An 18,786-nucleotide genomic window follows, 5' to 3' on the forward strand; every position below is an offset into this window, starting at 1 on the left:
TATAAATTGTAAATTTTGATCTTTTAAAACAACTAAAATACGCTAAAGAATAAAATATTTTTTTTGCTCATTTTAAATTATTAAAATACTCTCTTTAAAACTCAAAAGAAAAATTAGGATTACTTTTAAAAAGACTAAAATTCTCTTTAAATTTAAAGATATTTAATTGTATTAGAAATTAAAATTAAAATTTAATTATAAGAAGACTAAAATTTGTGCATAGTTCATTTCAAGAGACTAACAAATTTTTTTAACATTAATTTTAAAAAAAATAACTCTTATAATTCATATTTAAAGTACTAAAATATCTTTTAACCGTTAATTTTTTAAAAAGACTAAATTATCCATAAAGGATTAGTTAAGATTGTCTGATTCATTATATTATTAAAAATTAAAAACTTTACTTTAATATTAAAAAGATTCAAGTACTCTTATATTTAATTTAAAAAAAAAAAAGATAACTTTTAAATATTAATCTTAAAAAGGCTAAAAAACTCTTTTATAAAAAAGTCGTTTAACTATATTTGAAATTATTAATTTAAAAGAACATAATAACCATTTGAAGGTTAATTTGAAAGAGACTAAAAAAATCATTATGAAATTAATTTATATTGTTTGATTGTATGAGAGAGTGAAAATTTGAATTTGATTTTAAAATGTTAAAATTCTTTTTTAGTTTATTTTTACATAATGTTCATTGTTAACATCACTATTTTTTTTACTCTGACAGCTAATTAATACCAGTGTCAATCCTAATCTTAATTTTATATAGTATTCATAGTTCATAGTTTATGTCTTTTTTTTTTTTTCAGTTTGCTTCTAATTCAATCACACTAAGATTGTATAATCAATTATTTTACATACTAAAAGGTAGTATTATATTACATAAGTTTTTCTGGGGAAAAAAATCCTGTACACATATAGATTAATCTTTATTTAAATACTTTTTTTAAAATTTAGATACTTCAAAAAAACTACTCATTTTATATGAGCATTATTTAAAAATTTAGTATTATATAATAAATAAGAAAAATAGAAATAGATATAACAGATTAAGTACAATTTGATCAATATTTTTATTATCTTTTTTAGGTATTAACGTGATAATCACATACAAAAAATGGACTTTTAATTTAATGTCAACAATTTATTAATAGTTTTAATTTGAAAAAGAAATACATAAAGAAGATGTAGATGAGTAAATTTGATTTTATACAATGCTACACATTTAAATATCTTTTTATCAAAATTCATCTAAATAAGTCCAATACCAATAAAAATCATTTTCATTAAAAGAGCGTGATAACACACAGGTTTTAATAACGCAACTTTTTCATCTTCGTCTTCTCCTTTTTCTTTTCCTTCTCCATTTCCTCCTCCTCCTCTTTCTTCTTCTTTTAAATTCGCGCATGTAGGTTTTTTTTCTTCTTTCGTTATCACCATCATCAACAGCACCAACATTTTGGTAACATCTTTATTGGTTCTAATTTTTCTGCCATTATTAAATAATTTCAGTTCATTTTTTAGTTTATTTTGTTTTATTTGTGAATTGATTTCGGTTCATTTGTGTGTTAATTTCAGTTCACTTGTGAATAAAAAAATTGGTCAATACTTATTAGATAAATGAACCGACAATTAATACACAAATGAACCGAAATAAATTGAGAAATGAACCAAAATTATTTAACGATGATATGCAGAGAAAATCAAAACTAACAAAGATGTTTGCAAAAAATGTTGATGTTATTGGTGATGACGATAAAGCAGAATAAGGATGAGGAGGAGAAGAAAGAGGAGAAGAAGAAGGAAAAAAGAAAAACTTGCATATGTGAATTTGAAAGAAGGAGGGAAGAAGAACCTTCGCAAATTTGAAAGAAGAATAAGAAGGAGGAGAAGGAGGAGGCGTGATTTGAAAAATTGTTATAACAACTTGGATAAATATTTTGCTTTCATGTAAAGCTTTATTCTTATTTTAATTATAATAAAAAAATATCAGGTGATGCATTTTGATTCCTCAAACTACTAATATAAACTATATATAAACTATATACAGAGTGGGAATGGTAGAGAGAAATAAAAAAAGAGAGAGATAGATGAGAGAATTTAGGAAGGGAGTTTATTAATTTTAGAAGAAAATATTTCTTCTCAATTTTAATAAGAGAATGTTATGTGAGACATTTAGTTATTAAATTGGATAATAATATATAAATATATAGGCTATATGAAAATATTTGTTCAATGTGTACAATAAGCTATATGAGTTACAAAATGATCAAGGTTCCAACTCTTAACTTTTCGGATCTAGAGTTTTAATACCATGTCATGATACCACTCATCCCAAAAACTTACACTGATGAAAAAGATAACACTAATAGTTATATATTTAATATTTCCTAAACCTCCATTGTACACATTGTACAAATATTCTATTAATTTTTTATACTTTTTCAAATATATAATAAATTATATATAGAGTGAGAAGCGTAAGAAAAATAGAAAAAATGAAAAGAGATAGATGATAGAATATAAAAAAAATTTATTAATTTTAAAAAAAAATATTTTTTCTCAAATTTAATAAAAATGTCATAGATATGAAAACTATCAATGATGGAACTCAATTTTTAAAGTAAGACAGTTTTGTAAAGAATAACTCCCCAAAGGGTTGATATTATGTTTGAAAAATTACATTAAGATCCAATCATATATTATCGCATTAGCAGAAGTGTTTAGTCAACCACTGAATATCTCGAAAGGCCATATTGGATGACTTTGTAAAACCTTTTTACTTTGCTAATGTATAGAATCTATTTTTAATATATAAAAGTAGATATATAAGCATGCATCATATTATTTTTGAGATTTTTTTTTATTAATGTCATGTCAGTAATATTGTTTATTTGGTACAACTTTAAAATCAACCACTCAATTCTTACCAAATTAACTACTATTTTTAAATCAACAAAAAAAATATACAAATAAAAAACTAAAAAATAGAATCCAATAAATTTGTAACCTCCAAATACATTGAATTCATATATCTATATTATATCTTATCGTTATAAACAATACAATAAATTTATAACCGAAACAATTTATCTATAAATTAAAAGTTTAAAAAATGAAAAATATATTTTATTATTATAATTATGTTTATTATAATCATTTTAATTTTTGCCAATGTGTTATACCTCAAATAACATAGTCAACCATATTGATCGCGAGTTCGAGTTTCTATATCTTTGGTAAAAAAATAATCATTTTAATTTTTACTTATTATTAAAAACATTCTATTTTATTTTACCAATATAAATTTTGAAAAGAATATTTGAAAACTAAAAAAAAAAATTATTAAAAGAGTATCAAAACAAAACCAAAAAATATATGATATTAGACATACATTTTTATATTAGATACATTTGTAGTATATAAGATGCATATGCATGCATGTTTACCTCAAAACATTAATTAACTATTTTTTTTACAAAAAATGTTTAACTTTTAGCTTTTGTTGCATATATTTGTACATATAAAGATACATCATGCATGGATACAAATCTAAATATATAATTATTACAATAATTATGTTGACCGCAACTTCATAAGTTTAGGCCATTGACTACGTCAATTGCATTGCCAACTTTAGAATAATTATTATTCGGCACAACTTTAGAATCAACCACGCAATTCTTGCCAAATCAACTATTATTTTCAAATCAGCAAAAAAATAAAATATACAAATAAAAAACTAAAAAATAGAATCCAATAAATTTGTAACCTCCAAATACATTGAATTCATATTCTTATATTTATTATATCTTACCGTTATAAACAATACAATAAATTTATAACCACAACAATTAATTTATTAATTTTTATAAATAACTCACTAAAGGTAATAAACATCCATATTACAAATGTCATAATAATATTATTAATCATAATAAAGTTTACGTTATAAGTATTTAAATTCCATACCATTTAAACTACATATATAAGTTTCTTATTATTATTCCTTTATATAACATCAAATTGAACACAAAAAATTTATTTTCGAACTGCATATCTCAAACTTACTCAATAGAGCATCATTCTCTCAAAGCAGAACGATTAGATCTAATGGCCATGCAATGAGAATCTGATGATCAGGTATGACAAAAAAAAAAACACAACATGCATCATACATTCATACTTACTCAAATACCATATACCTAATGATAACATAAATTGAATATTGAAATAGGAAAAGATCTTCACAATTTTAGCAATTATAAACGAAATTTATGACAAATTAAGATGGAACTGTGTTAAATGTAAAAAGTGCCAGAAGAAAGCATATATAAGAAAAGAAACAACTACATTTGTAACACATGTAATCAAACACCACAATATCCAACAATAAGGTAACTCTATACTTTTCATAATCTCATCTATCAAATTATTAGTTGTTAACTCAATACTTATTTTAGGTTCAGAATTCAATTAAAGGTTTTAGATCAAAGTGTTACAACAACTTTTGTACTATTTGATGGCGACGCAAAAAACTTATTGGGCAGAACTGCTTTAAATCTAATGACATTTCAGAAAAATAATGACATTGAAGTACCACCCCATCAAGAGATTAAGGAAAAAGAAAATCATATAAATTCAAGACACATCTTCGGAAGAAGAACATACATATAAAGATGGAACCAAATAACACAATAGAAAGTGCATCAAACTCAACAATTCATAAAGAACATGTCTTCACAAGAACCTACGACAAAAAGAAGAAAGCACCAACTCTAACAACCAACAAAAGAAAGGAGGACGAGCACCACATAAGATGACTAAGTCCCTCAACTAAAACAAATGCAAAAATCAAACCACCAAATAAAAATATTACTTTATACAACTCCAACATCCAAATCTTTTGTACTACAAATTATTAAAAATAAAACACCTTTTAAATTTAACTTCAATTTACACATATTTAATTTATTTCAACAAAACATAACAAATTTTAATATTTATTATATACTATTATTAATTTACCTTCGTGCGCATCGCGCGGATCTCATTCTAGTTAAGCTAAAAGTAAGATCTTTACAAATCACATGTCTTGTGAAGCCTTTTTTCCTTCCCTTTTTATTTAGCCTTCTCATGCTTCAAATAATCGTTGCAGGAAGCTCGAAAGCTCTTTAATACAGAACATATGTTATCTCCTAGATTAGTGCTCTTCACAATTTTGGAGGCTGTCACTGGAGTAATGGATGCTAATCTTCAATATTTTCGACAGGTATATAACATTGTGACATATCACATATGGATTTCCCATACTATGCTATTTCTAAAACTTCTTTCTCTTGCAGGGATATGAACTACTACATCAGTTGGAGCCCTTCATTGTTGAGGTTTTCCCACTATCTCTTTACTCATTCTGTTTTTAACTTGAGTTAAAGATGGTAAACTGCTAGAACTAGAATCGAGGAGTAGTGTCTATTGATGAATTACAAGATAGAGATGATATTAGAGAGACATCTCAACTCTCCCAATATGCTAAAAGATGCCAAAAACTCTTACTCTACACTTTCCTTCTCCTGTTGGTGCTGATACCCTAGCAAACTAAGTATGGAGAATGTAAGAGCAAAAGACTACAAAAGAATATATGGATATATATTTCTGAGAGAATATGATCTGATACCATAATCAATATACTAATCCCTAATTATAGTACTATGCTCCCAATCCTAGTTAAATAAGGAATCAATCATGAACTTAAAGTATATGTCAAAACTAATCCTAAGGAATCATTGCTGATTACCTGGTTTCTTAATATATGATAAAAAAAAGTATCATAAAATTATATAATCCTCCTATTATCTGTAAGACTAATTATTACTGCCACTGACTACTAGGGTCCTAAGTAACAGAATCAAACTGGTATTGCCACTAACTTTATACATCTTTTGCATGGATAGGTGGTTGTAGATGATGTTTCTTTCAATCATATTGTGCAAAACTTTTGGTTTGTAATTATGAATTATTATTATTGTTCTTGATATAAGAATGAATGGAAGAATTTTCCTTTCTTGTATTTGCCATGTTTCAGGTTTTGTCATATGTACAAAAAGCAAGGGAAAGTCACAATGAGGAGCAGGTTTCTCTATTTGAAAGAATGATAGAGTACAAGCAACTTGTTCATCAAGAAAGTAAGTTGTCCTTGAAGGGATTTTATGATTCTCCTGGTCGAGACTCTCCATTTTCTAGGATATCAAGTGATGTGTTAGATGCAGTAACAGAATCTGTATAATTGTCAAGATACATTGATTCTCTAGTATTCCACTTTATACAAATTGATAATTATCTTGAAACTATGGTAGTAATTATCAAGTATTTGTACTATAAGCTTGATTATGCTTATCTCATTAATTGATCTTCTTAATAATTTTTTAGCATGAAAACCATTTCAGGGTGCCAACTCGCAGAAGAGTCATCATACCTTTGATAATTCTTCTGGCATTTTGAGTCGGTTGATATCTTCACATATTCATGGAGCCAATGATGAAAAGCCCGTTGCTCGTCATACGGTGAACTTGCTTACATCAACAATCAAGGTTGATGCGGAACAGACAGATTTAAGATTCTGCTTTAGGATTGTTTCTCCTTCAAAGGTTTATACATTGCAGGTAATCATACCAAAAATGTATTTAACGCATGTGTTTGGCTTTTGAGTTTTGATATTGTTACTATATTTTTGATAATACATAAGGAAACAATGTAGGCAGAAAATGCCCTGGACCAAAGGGATTGGATGGAAAAGATAACCGGAGTAATTGCATCCTTGCTCACTATACACACACTGGGAAAGGTACATAGTCATTTTATCAATTTTTCTTTTGGCATTTTCAAACTACATCTCAAAAGAAAATGTGTCAAATTCAACATGCAGTGTAGTGCATCAAGGAACACCTTTTCTTGTGTATCATAATCTAATATGTAGTGCATCGGATTTTGACAAAAAAAAAAAGGGGGGGGGGTGGGGGAATTATAAGAGAGAAATTGTAGAAAGGATAGAGGTGACTTCCATATTTTGGCAAACATAGAACAATCCATATATTGATAGAGTTGCTTAAAAAAAATGCATGTAATTTAGATTATTATAATTGTTAAAAAATTGTATTGCAGCCTCAGCCTGTAATTTCTCGCTCAGAAGGTGGTGACTGGGATTCTGCCAGCCCAACTGATTCAGTACAAAGTTCTTCTGATGAGGAAATGGCAGTAAATTCAGGTTTGGCATGCAAGATCACCCCCAAGTCAAATAGGTCACCTAGTGGCTTGCAGAAGCATAAACACAGTATAAAATGTGAAAAGCCAATCGATGTTCTTCGAAGGGTTAATGGGAATGACAAATGTGCTGATTGTGGTAAATCTGAACCAGACTGGGTATCCTTAAACCTTGGCATCCTTGTATGCATTGAATGTTCTGGTGTTCATCGAAATCTTGGTGTACATATATCCAAAGTAAGTAGCTGAGGTTGCTTGTTTAAGTTTTTGCATCAGTATCATGGCTGCTAGACACCATGTCTGGTTGTTGCTTTTATTATCATAGAAGTGAAAACTACCAGAACTGCATCTTCCCAAAGGATTAATGTTGTTGGGTAGAGATATCCTAACATGCTCTCTCACACAAGCCTCCTTGGGCTTGGAAGAGTGGATAATGCATAAACTACATCTGCCTTGTGTCAAAATTCAATTTTTGTTTAGAAGAATGGGGGTGAAGCATGTTTGAAATCCAGACCAGTTTGAAAATCTTGTTCTGTTGAATGGAGTCATATAAATGAATGATTTTATGTTCTAACCAAATAAATAAAATAAATTTGTATTTAATATTCACTTTGCCTAAGGTATAAACTGGAAAACATATTTTGCAGGTAAGATCACTGACACTTGATGTGAAAGTATGGGATTCCTCAGTTTTAAGCATGTTTCAATCACTTGGCAATCTCTTTGCAAACTCAGTTTGGGAGGAGTTATTGCATTCGAAAACTTCAACAGATGATACTCTTGATGGGTAAGTATTTCCAACACCAAGGGGGATTTATTAGCTTTTAAGAACTTTTTCTGACATGCACCTTCCCAATTCAGATCATCCAAGGGCACCAGAACCAAATTATTTCATGCAAGAAAACCTGCATATGATGATCCCATTTCACTAAAGGAGAGGTTCATCCATGCAAAGGTAATAAACCATTAATCTAATGAAAATTTCAAGTTGCTTCCTAGTTGGAAAGAAATATATCTGTGGGAATTAAATGTATATTTTAAAATTTTCTGCTAAAGTTCTTTATTTAAGTTTTTTCCATCTTTAGAATACTGTGTAAAAGGAGAAATTCTTGCATGGCGAAGGAGTGCGAGATAGAATTAAGCTTGCACTAATCTATTGGATATTTTAAGGGACATTGAATTTATTTTTGAATTCCATGATGACTTTTGCATTTATTGGGATTAAGGATGTTGGATTCTAGCAGTATTAGGCTTCGGTTTGGATTAAGCTCCTGACCAAAAGGTTAACCTTCATTTTATTCAAGTCCAAATACCCTCTTAATATATTTTTTTTCCTTGTTAAATCTATCCAATGTGTATTCTCAGACACATATCTATTCTCCAAACCAATTACTGGCTCACTGCATACAATTTGAGCTTAGTTAATGGGGAACTGCACCGTTAACTTGGTCTTTTTTAGTGGCCAGACCCACCACTAAGTTTAAATGACATGCATTAATTCATAAGAGTATAATCCTATATGTTGCTCCATAATCCTGAAAGAATTGATTGCTACAGAGTTATATTCATTGCTAGAGAATGTAGGTACATGTTAACTTAGTACATAGTTAAAATTTTGGTCAATGTTCAATGTGTTCTTGAACTCCATTTTGTAAATTAAAATTTCATACTCTGCTGGTTAGAAAGTATCATGCCATTTTGTCCATGTCATGTGAGTGTGAAGTTGGTGAACAGGTTCTTGAAAATATGCCATTTAAGCTTTTATCAGTACACTCTAGGCTAAGAGGATGAATGCTTATCCCTTGTTCCTTAATCTGTTAACCATTTCCTCTATCAGTTGTGTTATTTCAACAATACAAAGTTGTTGGACAACTTTCACTGAAAATAATTAATACATGGATCTCGCACATTGTCTTTTAACTTATTCTTTTCTTTTTTCATCTAAAGTTATAAGCCCCTTTCGAGTTCCAAACATTTTAAACTATAATTACAAACTAGTAATATAAGTTATTAACTGAAAGTTGTTCAATTTTGGACAACTTTTGGTAATTGTAAAAATATCATTTTCGTTTACTTTTCTTTTACAGCGAAACAAGCAGTTTTCTCTTTAAATATAGATACATTTTCTTTTTCTTCCTCAATTAAAAACTTGGTACAAATATTTCTCAAATGAAACCTGATCTTTTCTCCTATTGTAGTATTCTGAGAAAGTCTCAAAGGTTGTTATGTCAGTAGTTCTATCTGATATCCCTATCAAATATCTTTATTTCTTTAGCTTCTCTGAAGTTCAGCATCTGAACCATTGATGAAAAAAAATAGTTTTAGATTACATCTGAAGTTTAGATGATGTACTTTATGCTCTAAAGTGCAACTTGTCACAGGCTGCACTTAAGAGGAGACAAACCCATTCTTCTTCATACTGTGTGTCCTACATATTATATGCCTTTGAAATGATCTATCCTAGCTATGAAGATCTACCCTGCCTCTTATTGTTATATTCTGTTTCTGCACTTGTAATCACATTTCTTATCTTACTTTATGTGCTAGGCATCTAGTTCAGGAGAAACTTCATAGAATTAAGGCTAGTGAAACATTGTTATAATTGACTGGATAATGCATGTTTTTCTAAGTAATACATATACATTTGATACTTTTAAAGTGAGTAACAACACTTGAGAGCATTATATTCATGCATGGTTTTTTTTTTTAATTGTTGGAATCAGCCACTCTCTGAGGTAGTTATTAAAGGACAGGGCATTTATTCAGTTTCATTATGACTCATTTTATGTTCATTATTGAGATAATTGTTTGGTTGAATCAGACATTTTTGTGAATATGATAAACACATGATTTGATATGTGTATAAAGTATAAACTTTTTTTCCATTTCTACTTACAGTACATACAATTAATCCTTAATTTTATTATTTTCAGGGGGGCCAATACACATGTAGTAGATAAACAAGGCAAGACTCCTCTCATGCTTAAATCAGAACCTAGCAGTGAAATTGTTGGTCTGATATCAAGCAGATGACATGCTCACACACTCTCCTTTTCTTTTTGGGTCTGCTCCAACAAAAGCTTAAGCCACAACTAAGATTGAGACAAAAAAAACATTGAGGACCACACTGGGCTTGGATTTTGAATTAGGCAACAGAAAGCAACTAGCCCAAGAGGCCTTTTGGGTCACCTGTTCATAGTTATCTTCTTCTGTTGTATATAGCTATATATAATATAAGGAAAAGTCTAGGGGCCAGCAATTTTTGTGATTGTTAGCCATCACCTAGCCATCAATGATGATTTGATGGTGTAAGATTGGTGTGAAATTTCATCCAATGGCTCACCTTCCTCTGCTGGTCACATGCTGGCCAAAATTCAATAAAACTGCTGGCCCCTAGTATTGCTCATATAGTATAATCTCACATTGTTGTAATGTCCATCCATCTTAAATTTTGAGATTGTATCATATGATCAAATCAATCTCACCAAGAGTTTTACATAATATAAGTTAACTAAGTGATTATTCAACTAGGTTCAACGAGGAAAAGGTGATTAATTTCTACTAAGGAATTAATAGGCACAATTGTATTATACGTGAACAATTTCATTTTTATTATTTATCTTCTATTTAATAATAGAAAATATCAATTTATATTTCAAGATGATGAATAGTAAACAAAAGAGAGAATGAGAGATATGTAGATGTAATAGGACAAGAAAAGAAAAGAAAAGAAAAGTATGTGTATAGAAAAATTAAAAATATTTGAAGTAATTAGGTGTAATAGGACAAGACTGATTCTGACCCTCCCAAAAAAGAAAAAAAAAAAATCTTGCCAAACATCAGTATAACTCCTCATCCAATAAAATCATATATATTTGACAATTTCATAAATTCCATTAACAAGATTAGAAATTAATCTGAAAATAAATAAATAGGGTTTCAGCTTCCATTTTGGCCACGTGAGTGACAATGGAGTAACATGTGGATCAAGAAGATAAGAAGACCATGGACCGAAGTTTCACGAAACGTGGATCATAAAAACGAAGATAAAAAAAAAAAATAAAAAAATCTGAGTGATTATGACAGCACTTGTTAGATTCAGTGTTCACAACACTTTGATTTTCCATTTGCTTGATCAAGTCTTTGATGGTAACATTCCAAGCTCACATTATAGTTGAGAGAATGAGAGGTTCATTTAACCCACCATTTTTCCTTCTCATAATTTTGACCCATTTATTATTTTTAATATATTTCTTTGCACAACTTGGATTTTATTATTTTAATAAGTTAGGATCGGTTTATAATAATAAGATAACAGTATCGAATATCAAACACGTTCTTTGCATTATTTAAAAAGTAAATAAATAAATGGACCCCTCTCAATGTAAGATAATCACTTCATAAATATATGAGCATATGTGTTATATAGGGTGAAGAAATAAAATTAAAAAATTAGTTATTTTTTAACGTATATATAGATATAAAATAGTGCGATCAACTTTGATTCGTTTATTTGCTGATATATGATATGCATTATTACAAGGATCCATTTTCTCTGCCTCTTTTTGCGATTTCAGTAGGATATATATATATATATATATATATATATATATATATATATATATATATACTACTATATACTTTACAATTCTCTTACAATCTATAATAATAAATCTTAAAACATTAACCGTAAATTGTGCCAATGTCCAAGGTAGCGCAATCTATAATAATAAATCTATAATATTCATTTTAATTCTTTGATAATTTTTTTGAAAAATTTTGAAGTTTCTGACAAAAAAATGTTTTTTTTTATCTTTGATATTTAATTTTGTTGGATTGATTATCTCTTTTGTTAATGATATTTTTTCAAAATATATTTAGATGACATGTTAATTATTAATATATTCTCAATTTAATTTTTATAAGTATAAATAATTTAAAAATCACAAATACTTTTTAATTATACACTATAAATTTAGTTAATATATTTAAAAAAATAACAAAAAATTAAAAAAATTTAAATAGCCTTGATAATTATCTTTAAAAGATCATGAAACTTCCAAAAAAAAATATCAATTTTAATTGACTCTTATGTGAAGATGATTCAGGCTAGGAAAAAATAACACAACCGGTGACAGAATATACTAGAGAAGAGAATAAGAGTTGTAACCTTGTAAATAAGAAAGAAAAAAAAAAAACTAGAGATCTCTGATTTTGGAATCCTTTGTTACCTTGTTAAGTCTTGTACAATCTATATACTATGACATCTCTTTTTAATTTTTATACATTACTAATGACCTTTATTTATGGGTCTAATATGACACTTATTTATGGGCCTAAGATACTTCACTTGTATTGTTACTCTTCACATCTTAGTGAATTAATCAGCCATTTAATATATTTTGTAAGTTTATTCTATTAATACAGATAAAATATTTATAGAAGAGCTTATTCGTCTCATAAGAAAAACAGATCAAGAACCAAAAAAAAATTTTTTTTAGATATTATTGTCTTTTGAGATAATTATCAAAAATATTTAAAATTTTTTCTCTAATATATTAGTTGATTTTATTTAATTTAAAATTGAACCCGCTTAGCACTTAGTTCAACAAAACTATATATATACCTCACTGCTCACTTGATTATACTGAATTTTTTCTGTCCAATAAATCCAAGCATGGTAAATCCCCATAAGGAGTTACTTTTTCAGGGTTTTTGTCACAAGCAGAAGAATGAGCTTATGGTGGTGGTGGTGGCATGAAAATGGACACATTCTGATGTAACCTTCAATCCTTCATCATTACCTTTGTAACCTATTTTGGTGATTGTCATTAATTATTCATTAAATATTGCTCCTAAAAGCCCAAACAAAATGCACTAGTAATTTAGATTTTACTTAATATATTTATAGATATTCATGATTCTATTTAACATTATATTTTTGATAAATTTTCAAGTATACTGGTATATTAGTATTTTAGTTATTTTTAATAGTTAATCTTAAAAATCTAAATCTTAAAATTTACTAAAATATCGATATATTGATATATTTAAAAACTTTCCTATAATTTTACTGCGTGAAGCTTTTCAAAATGAATATCATTATTTTTATTTGTTCCAATGGAATATCTTAATTTAATTTTAAGAGTAAATGACAAATAAATCTCTTATTTTTTATCTCGAAGACAAATTAAATAAGGAGAACTATCGACTAATTAAAAATATAAAAATGTTTTTCATTTTCTAAAACGCGAGACATCTAAATTTATTCGATCAAAGGATCAATTTGTTCTTATATATTTTGGACGAAAAAATTTAAATGTCTCATATTTTAAAAGATCGATCGATAACCTCTTTGTTGAATTAGTCAAAAACGTTTGTATCTTTGAATTAAAAAACTAAGGACTTATTCGTCTTTTTGTTTTTAATTAATACAATAACGAAGATGTGTTTTTTTTTTTTTGCAAAATTCAAGGATTTGTCATATTTGTTTGTGAGATATTTATACACAAACATGCACATGAATACTTGATCGATTGTCGCTGCACATTCTACTCTAGCAATTGATAAGACTATTTGCATGACATTGAAATTTATTGGGAGAAAAAAAAAAGATAATGAAAATAAAAAAACAAGCACACTAAATAATCTACTTAATTCTTAGTAGGCCATTAAATTTTCGAATCTAAGAGCTTGGAACAATAACATATGAATATTAATATATAAACAAGTAATTATTACAAAGACAGATAGATGAAATGATGAAAGGTAGGTTTGAGAATGAAGTAGTGATAATGGTGTATGCAGCATTCTTGAGTTGATTGGTTGGTCTCTTTATAACGAGGAACTACCAACCTAAGCTACTATGTATTGTCTCACCTTAAAACATAATAAACTTGATGACCTCTCACTCTTATGCCATCACTATTTTATTTTCAAACATTACCATGCATCACTGTACTCATACATTATTATTATTATTATTATTATTATTATTATTATTATTATTATTATTATTATTATTATTAACACATTTTTTGTTCATCTACTCCAAACCTCCCTTTGAAGCCTTAAAAATCTTGAAGACTCAACAAACTAACACAATGTTTCTTATATACATGTTCATTCCATTATTATGGATATGTTACAATAATTATAATGACTACAATGCTTTAAAAGTGTTGTTAAAATTTAAAATAGTATTTTTTAATTATTTAATATTTTCTATTTAAAAAATAAAAAATATCAAAATATAAAAAAATATTTTTAATTTTAATAATATTTATATAGTCAATTAGACACGAAAATATTTTTATACTTTAATTTAATAGAGAGAGAGAGAGAGAGAGAGAGAGTGATATATTGCTCCCATAATACAATAATTTTATAATATCAAATAATCAAAACTAAATCTAGTGATGCTTCAGCCGAAAACCTCTTAAGTCCTTGCCTGTTGTTTCTCTTACTCAATTACAAAACATTATAATTAACTAATTGTTCTTGCTAAATACTTGTCCTTTGACTTTGGCTCCATTTTCTTGTTTTTATTTTCAATATATACATTTTTATTTTAGAAATTTGATTTATCATATTTAAAGTGTAAAATACTTTTTTTTTTATAGATGTGTTTTATTGGGTGGGTAATTTTTGTCTTTCCATAAAAAACAAAACCATAAAATTTGGAGTGTCAAAACTATAGCTAAATTATTTATCTATCAGTTGACTAATTGCGATAGATTAGTAACTACTAACTAGCCTAATAGACTAGAAGATATCGTGAGAAAAAATGCGTAATTATTTCATCCCAAGTGTGTATGTGTATGTGTATATGTTATTATTATATACAGCTGTATTGAGATATATGGCAAATTGGCCACACAATAATTAATATAAAGTATAGTTAGATAAGATAAACATATATAGTCTTTGAGCAGTTGTTAGTGATAACCTGCTTTGTGTTGTTTATTTTATTGACTCCATCAAGATGGTTGGATGTGAACTAGACAGATTTTAATACATCAGAACAGACTTGTTTAAAACTTTAATGTTTATGGTATTTTCAAACTTAGGATATGTTTCTATGGTTGCATAAAGTTATGAACCAATCCCAAAATGCCATACACGTGGGATTCATGGACTCTAACATTTGTTTATTTATGTTGGAAAAATTTATTCAAAAAAAAAAAAAGATGGCATACATATTCAGGTTTGCTTCACAATATTAAAACTTATCTTGCACCTTTTAAGATAATTTAATAATTAATAATAATATTTTGCTAATTAACTTGCGTTAATCGAATTACTAATTTCTTCGTCTATTTAAATAAGTGTCAGAATTTTATATTTTGTCTTATACATATAATAATTTATTATCGAATAATAATTTTTTAAATAAAATTCAAAGTTGCGACTGATTAATTTTTATTCTGTTAAATTAAAAAATACCGTAAAAAATAATATATATATTATTGTAGCTTAGTCCATGATTTGCTGAATGAGTTGTTGAATTTTGGTCTTTTGTGTACAGTACAAGGAAGCATGGCCTTTGTGGTTTTCTTGTTTCAATTTCTTGATATGTATATTTATTTTGAGGCATTGTATTTTATTATATATATAATTTAAAAAAAGTGTTGATGTAATATAAGGATTATATTTTTTGGCCCTATTAATGTGAGATAGTGAAGCCCCCACACTAGGGGCTAATTAATGTGGTTCACAAATTGGGAAGAAACGTTTCGAACACATGGGGAAAATGTGGCACGTGCTTTGTAGGGTTAAAATGTGTGCCATATTAATTTATTATTATTCGTGGGCCTCTTTTTCTCACTACCTATGAACTGGTCCAATCCTCTACATGCAAATCCTTTTCAAATTAAAAAAAAAAAAAGAGAGAGAGAGAGAGAAACAGTAAGAAAGAAAAATAACTACTAAAATAATATTTAAAAATTTCAAAAATTAATAATAATAAATAAACAAATTAATTTGTGCATGCAATAATTTATTAGTCAATGACAGACCTTTAAATAGAACTCAAATCTGCGACGAATACTATGGACAACTCAAAAATAAATAAATAAAAAGATAAAAATATTTTTCAAAATATTAAACATTTGATAAAATAAATCTAACTGTCAAATAATTTTGTTTATGTTAAACAGAAAAACATTATTGTGGTAAACATAATTGATGACAAGTGTTTTTTGTTGATGAAAACAAAAGTATTTGACTCTCCAGGTATTATTTTGTTAAACGTTTATTATTTTAAAAAGTTTTTATTAAAGAATATTTGTGCTTATAAGATGTGATGTATTATATCAATTTATATCTTATCTTTTATTGTTCCTTTAATTTTAGTATTATTTATTATATTTGTTCTAAAATTGAATCCTTGAAGGGGCTCTCACTTTTACAATAAGTTATTTGGGAATATCTTGTTTGGCTCTTTAAGGACAATGTATATGTCTTATATGACAATTCAATATAAATCTTAGAGACATAAATTAGGGTTAGAATTTTGCATGCCTTTGATAATGCATCTCTTGCCTTTATATATATATATATATATATATATATATATATATATATATATATATATATATATATATATATAGAGAGAGAGAGAGAGAGAGAGGAGGATGAGAAGGGATTTTGGAAAATATATTATTTATCGCTCATATGATTGGAAACAAATTTGTTAGAGATAGAATATGAATTTTTTTATTTAAGATAGGGGTCTGATCTCAAGTTAAATGTGATAACTATCAATATAATATTGAGGTGTTTTTATAAAGACGCGTAAAACGTCTTTTTGTAAAGACGCTTATGTGTCGTATTATTATTGGACATATTAATGAATCAATTATATTAAATTTTTTAACAAATTAAAATAAAATCGATTTTTTTTATAACAATAATAATAAACCAAATTTTTTAAGAATCTAATTGTATTTTTAAATTTTTAGGGATTCAAATGTCTGCAAAACAAAAAGTCAAAAATATATTTGTCTTTTTATCAAAAAATTTAAAGATATTCGATTTAGATTGTGTAATTCGATCGGATCAAACTAGGTCTAATAATTATAATACAGACAATTGGGTTTATTATTATTGCTATAACAAATTGATTTTGTTCTAATTTATTAAAAATTAAATTATTAACTGATTTAATAAAGATGTCCAATAATAACATAACATATATAAATATTTTTAAAAAGAGTCATTTTTAGTATCTTTATTAAAGTGATCTCCTATAATATATATACTCAAATAAGTCAATAAAAAATTTTGTGTTAGACATTTTTGTTCGTAAAAAAAATTATTATAATGAGATTTTTTAATTTTGCAAAAGTAAGATATATAAGTTTTTATTTTAGTCAAATTTATTATTTTCACTTTAATAAATAAATTTTTAAAAATGTAATAGAAAAACTTATATGTCATATTTTTATAAAATTCAGAGATCTCAATATAAAAAAAATTGAACAAAAATGTTAGGATAAAAATTTTTAAAAACTTATTTAAATATATACTAAAAAAATTTAAAATTAACATAATCTTTCTGTCAACCATCAACTTAATGTTGATAATGAAAATCTTGTGTGGACCGTTAACTTCTATGTTTTGATAGCATCAAAACGATGTCGATTTAGAAAACCAAACTCGTGTTGTTAAGTTGTTATTTTTTTTTCAATTAATTTGGATTGGTGGAGTGATCAGTTTATTCGTCTACTTAAATAATTATTAAAAATTTAAATTTCGTCTAATATATACACTAATTTATTAGTCAAATAGAATTTTAAATAAAACTCAGATCCATAAAAAAAATTATCAACAATGAATCCTAAACAATGGAAAACCTTTTCAACATTTCTCCGTTATTGTTTTTCTATAAACAATGGGTTGCATGTCGCATATGGAATCGAGAAAAAGGAGATTATCAAAACAAGAAAATGGATTTTGACAATTCAAGGGGGCAAAAAAGTGATGAAATATTTGTTGATGAAGTCAATACAGGATTTAGGGCTAAAGTTTTTAAGTAGATGCATTGGAGTTAAAAGCAATCATAGTTGACTTGTTGACTTGTACCCATCAATTTGAGATATATAATATAATAATAAAATAAGATCATGATTATTATGATGAAGTTCCTATAAATATATAGTGGTGGAAAAAGGAAGTAATATTCTTAAATGGAAGCATATGTGTCACAAAATCACTTTGCAATCTTTAAAACGAATGCAATACATATTTTCTATCTTTTTGGTTTTTTTTTTTTGTTAGTTTAGTGGTCATAATTGCTTCCAAGAAAGTGATATGCTTATCTAATGACTAATGCCATCAATCTTGTCAAATAGTATTTGATTAATAAGGAATAATCCTCATTATACTCAAATTGGACTAATATCCTCCTTAATTATTATTAGGCTTTAAATTTATTAATTTCAAATTTGACCTTTCACAATCTTAAATGTAATTAAGCCTTGTAGCAAATTAGAGAAGTGCTACCCTATGTATTAAAAAAAA

General features: G+C 27.0%; 1 protein-coding gene across 1 annotated transcript; it reads left to right on the forward strand.

Moving 5' to 3' along the window:
• The first annotated feature begins 5,102 nt into the window (after positions 1 to 5,102).
• Positions 5,103 to 10,790, forward strand: LOC112705487 (ADP-ribosylation factor GTPase-activating protein AGD1). Its single transcript, XM_025756311.3, has 9 exons — positions 5,103 to 5,275; positions 5,349 to 5,390; positions 6,089 to 6,283; positions 6,450 to 6,665; positions 6,761 to 6,847; positions 7,165 to 7,500; positions 7,911 to 8,050; positions 8,125 to 8,218; positions 10,197 to 10,790. Exons 1-9 carry the CDS (start codon positions 5,192 to 5,194, stop codon positions 10,221 to 10,223), a joined length of 1,221 nt encoding a protein of 406 aa, XP_025612096.1. The 5' UTR covers positions 5,103 to 5,191; the 3' UTR covers positions 10,224 to 10,790.
• The last annotated feature ends 7,996 nt before the right edge of the window (positions 10,791 to 18,786 follow it).

Source organism: Arachis hypogaea, chromosome 8 (assembly GCF_003086295.3).
Source record: "Arachis hypogaea cultivar Tifrunner chromosome 8, arahy.Tifrunner.gnm2.J5K5, whole genome shotgun sequence".
Classification (NCBI taxonomy): domain Eukaryota; kingdom Viridiplantae; phylum Streptophyta; class Magnoliopsida; order Fabales; family Fabaceae; genus Arachis; species Arachis hypogaea.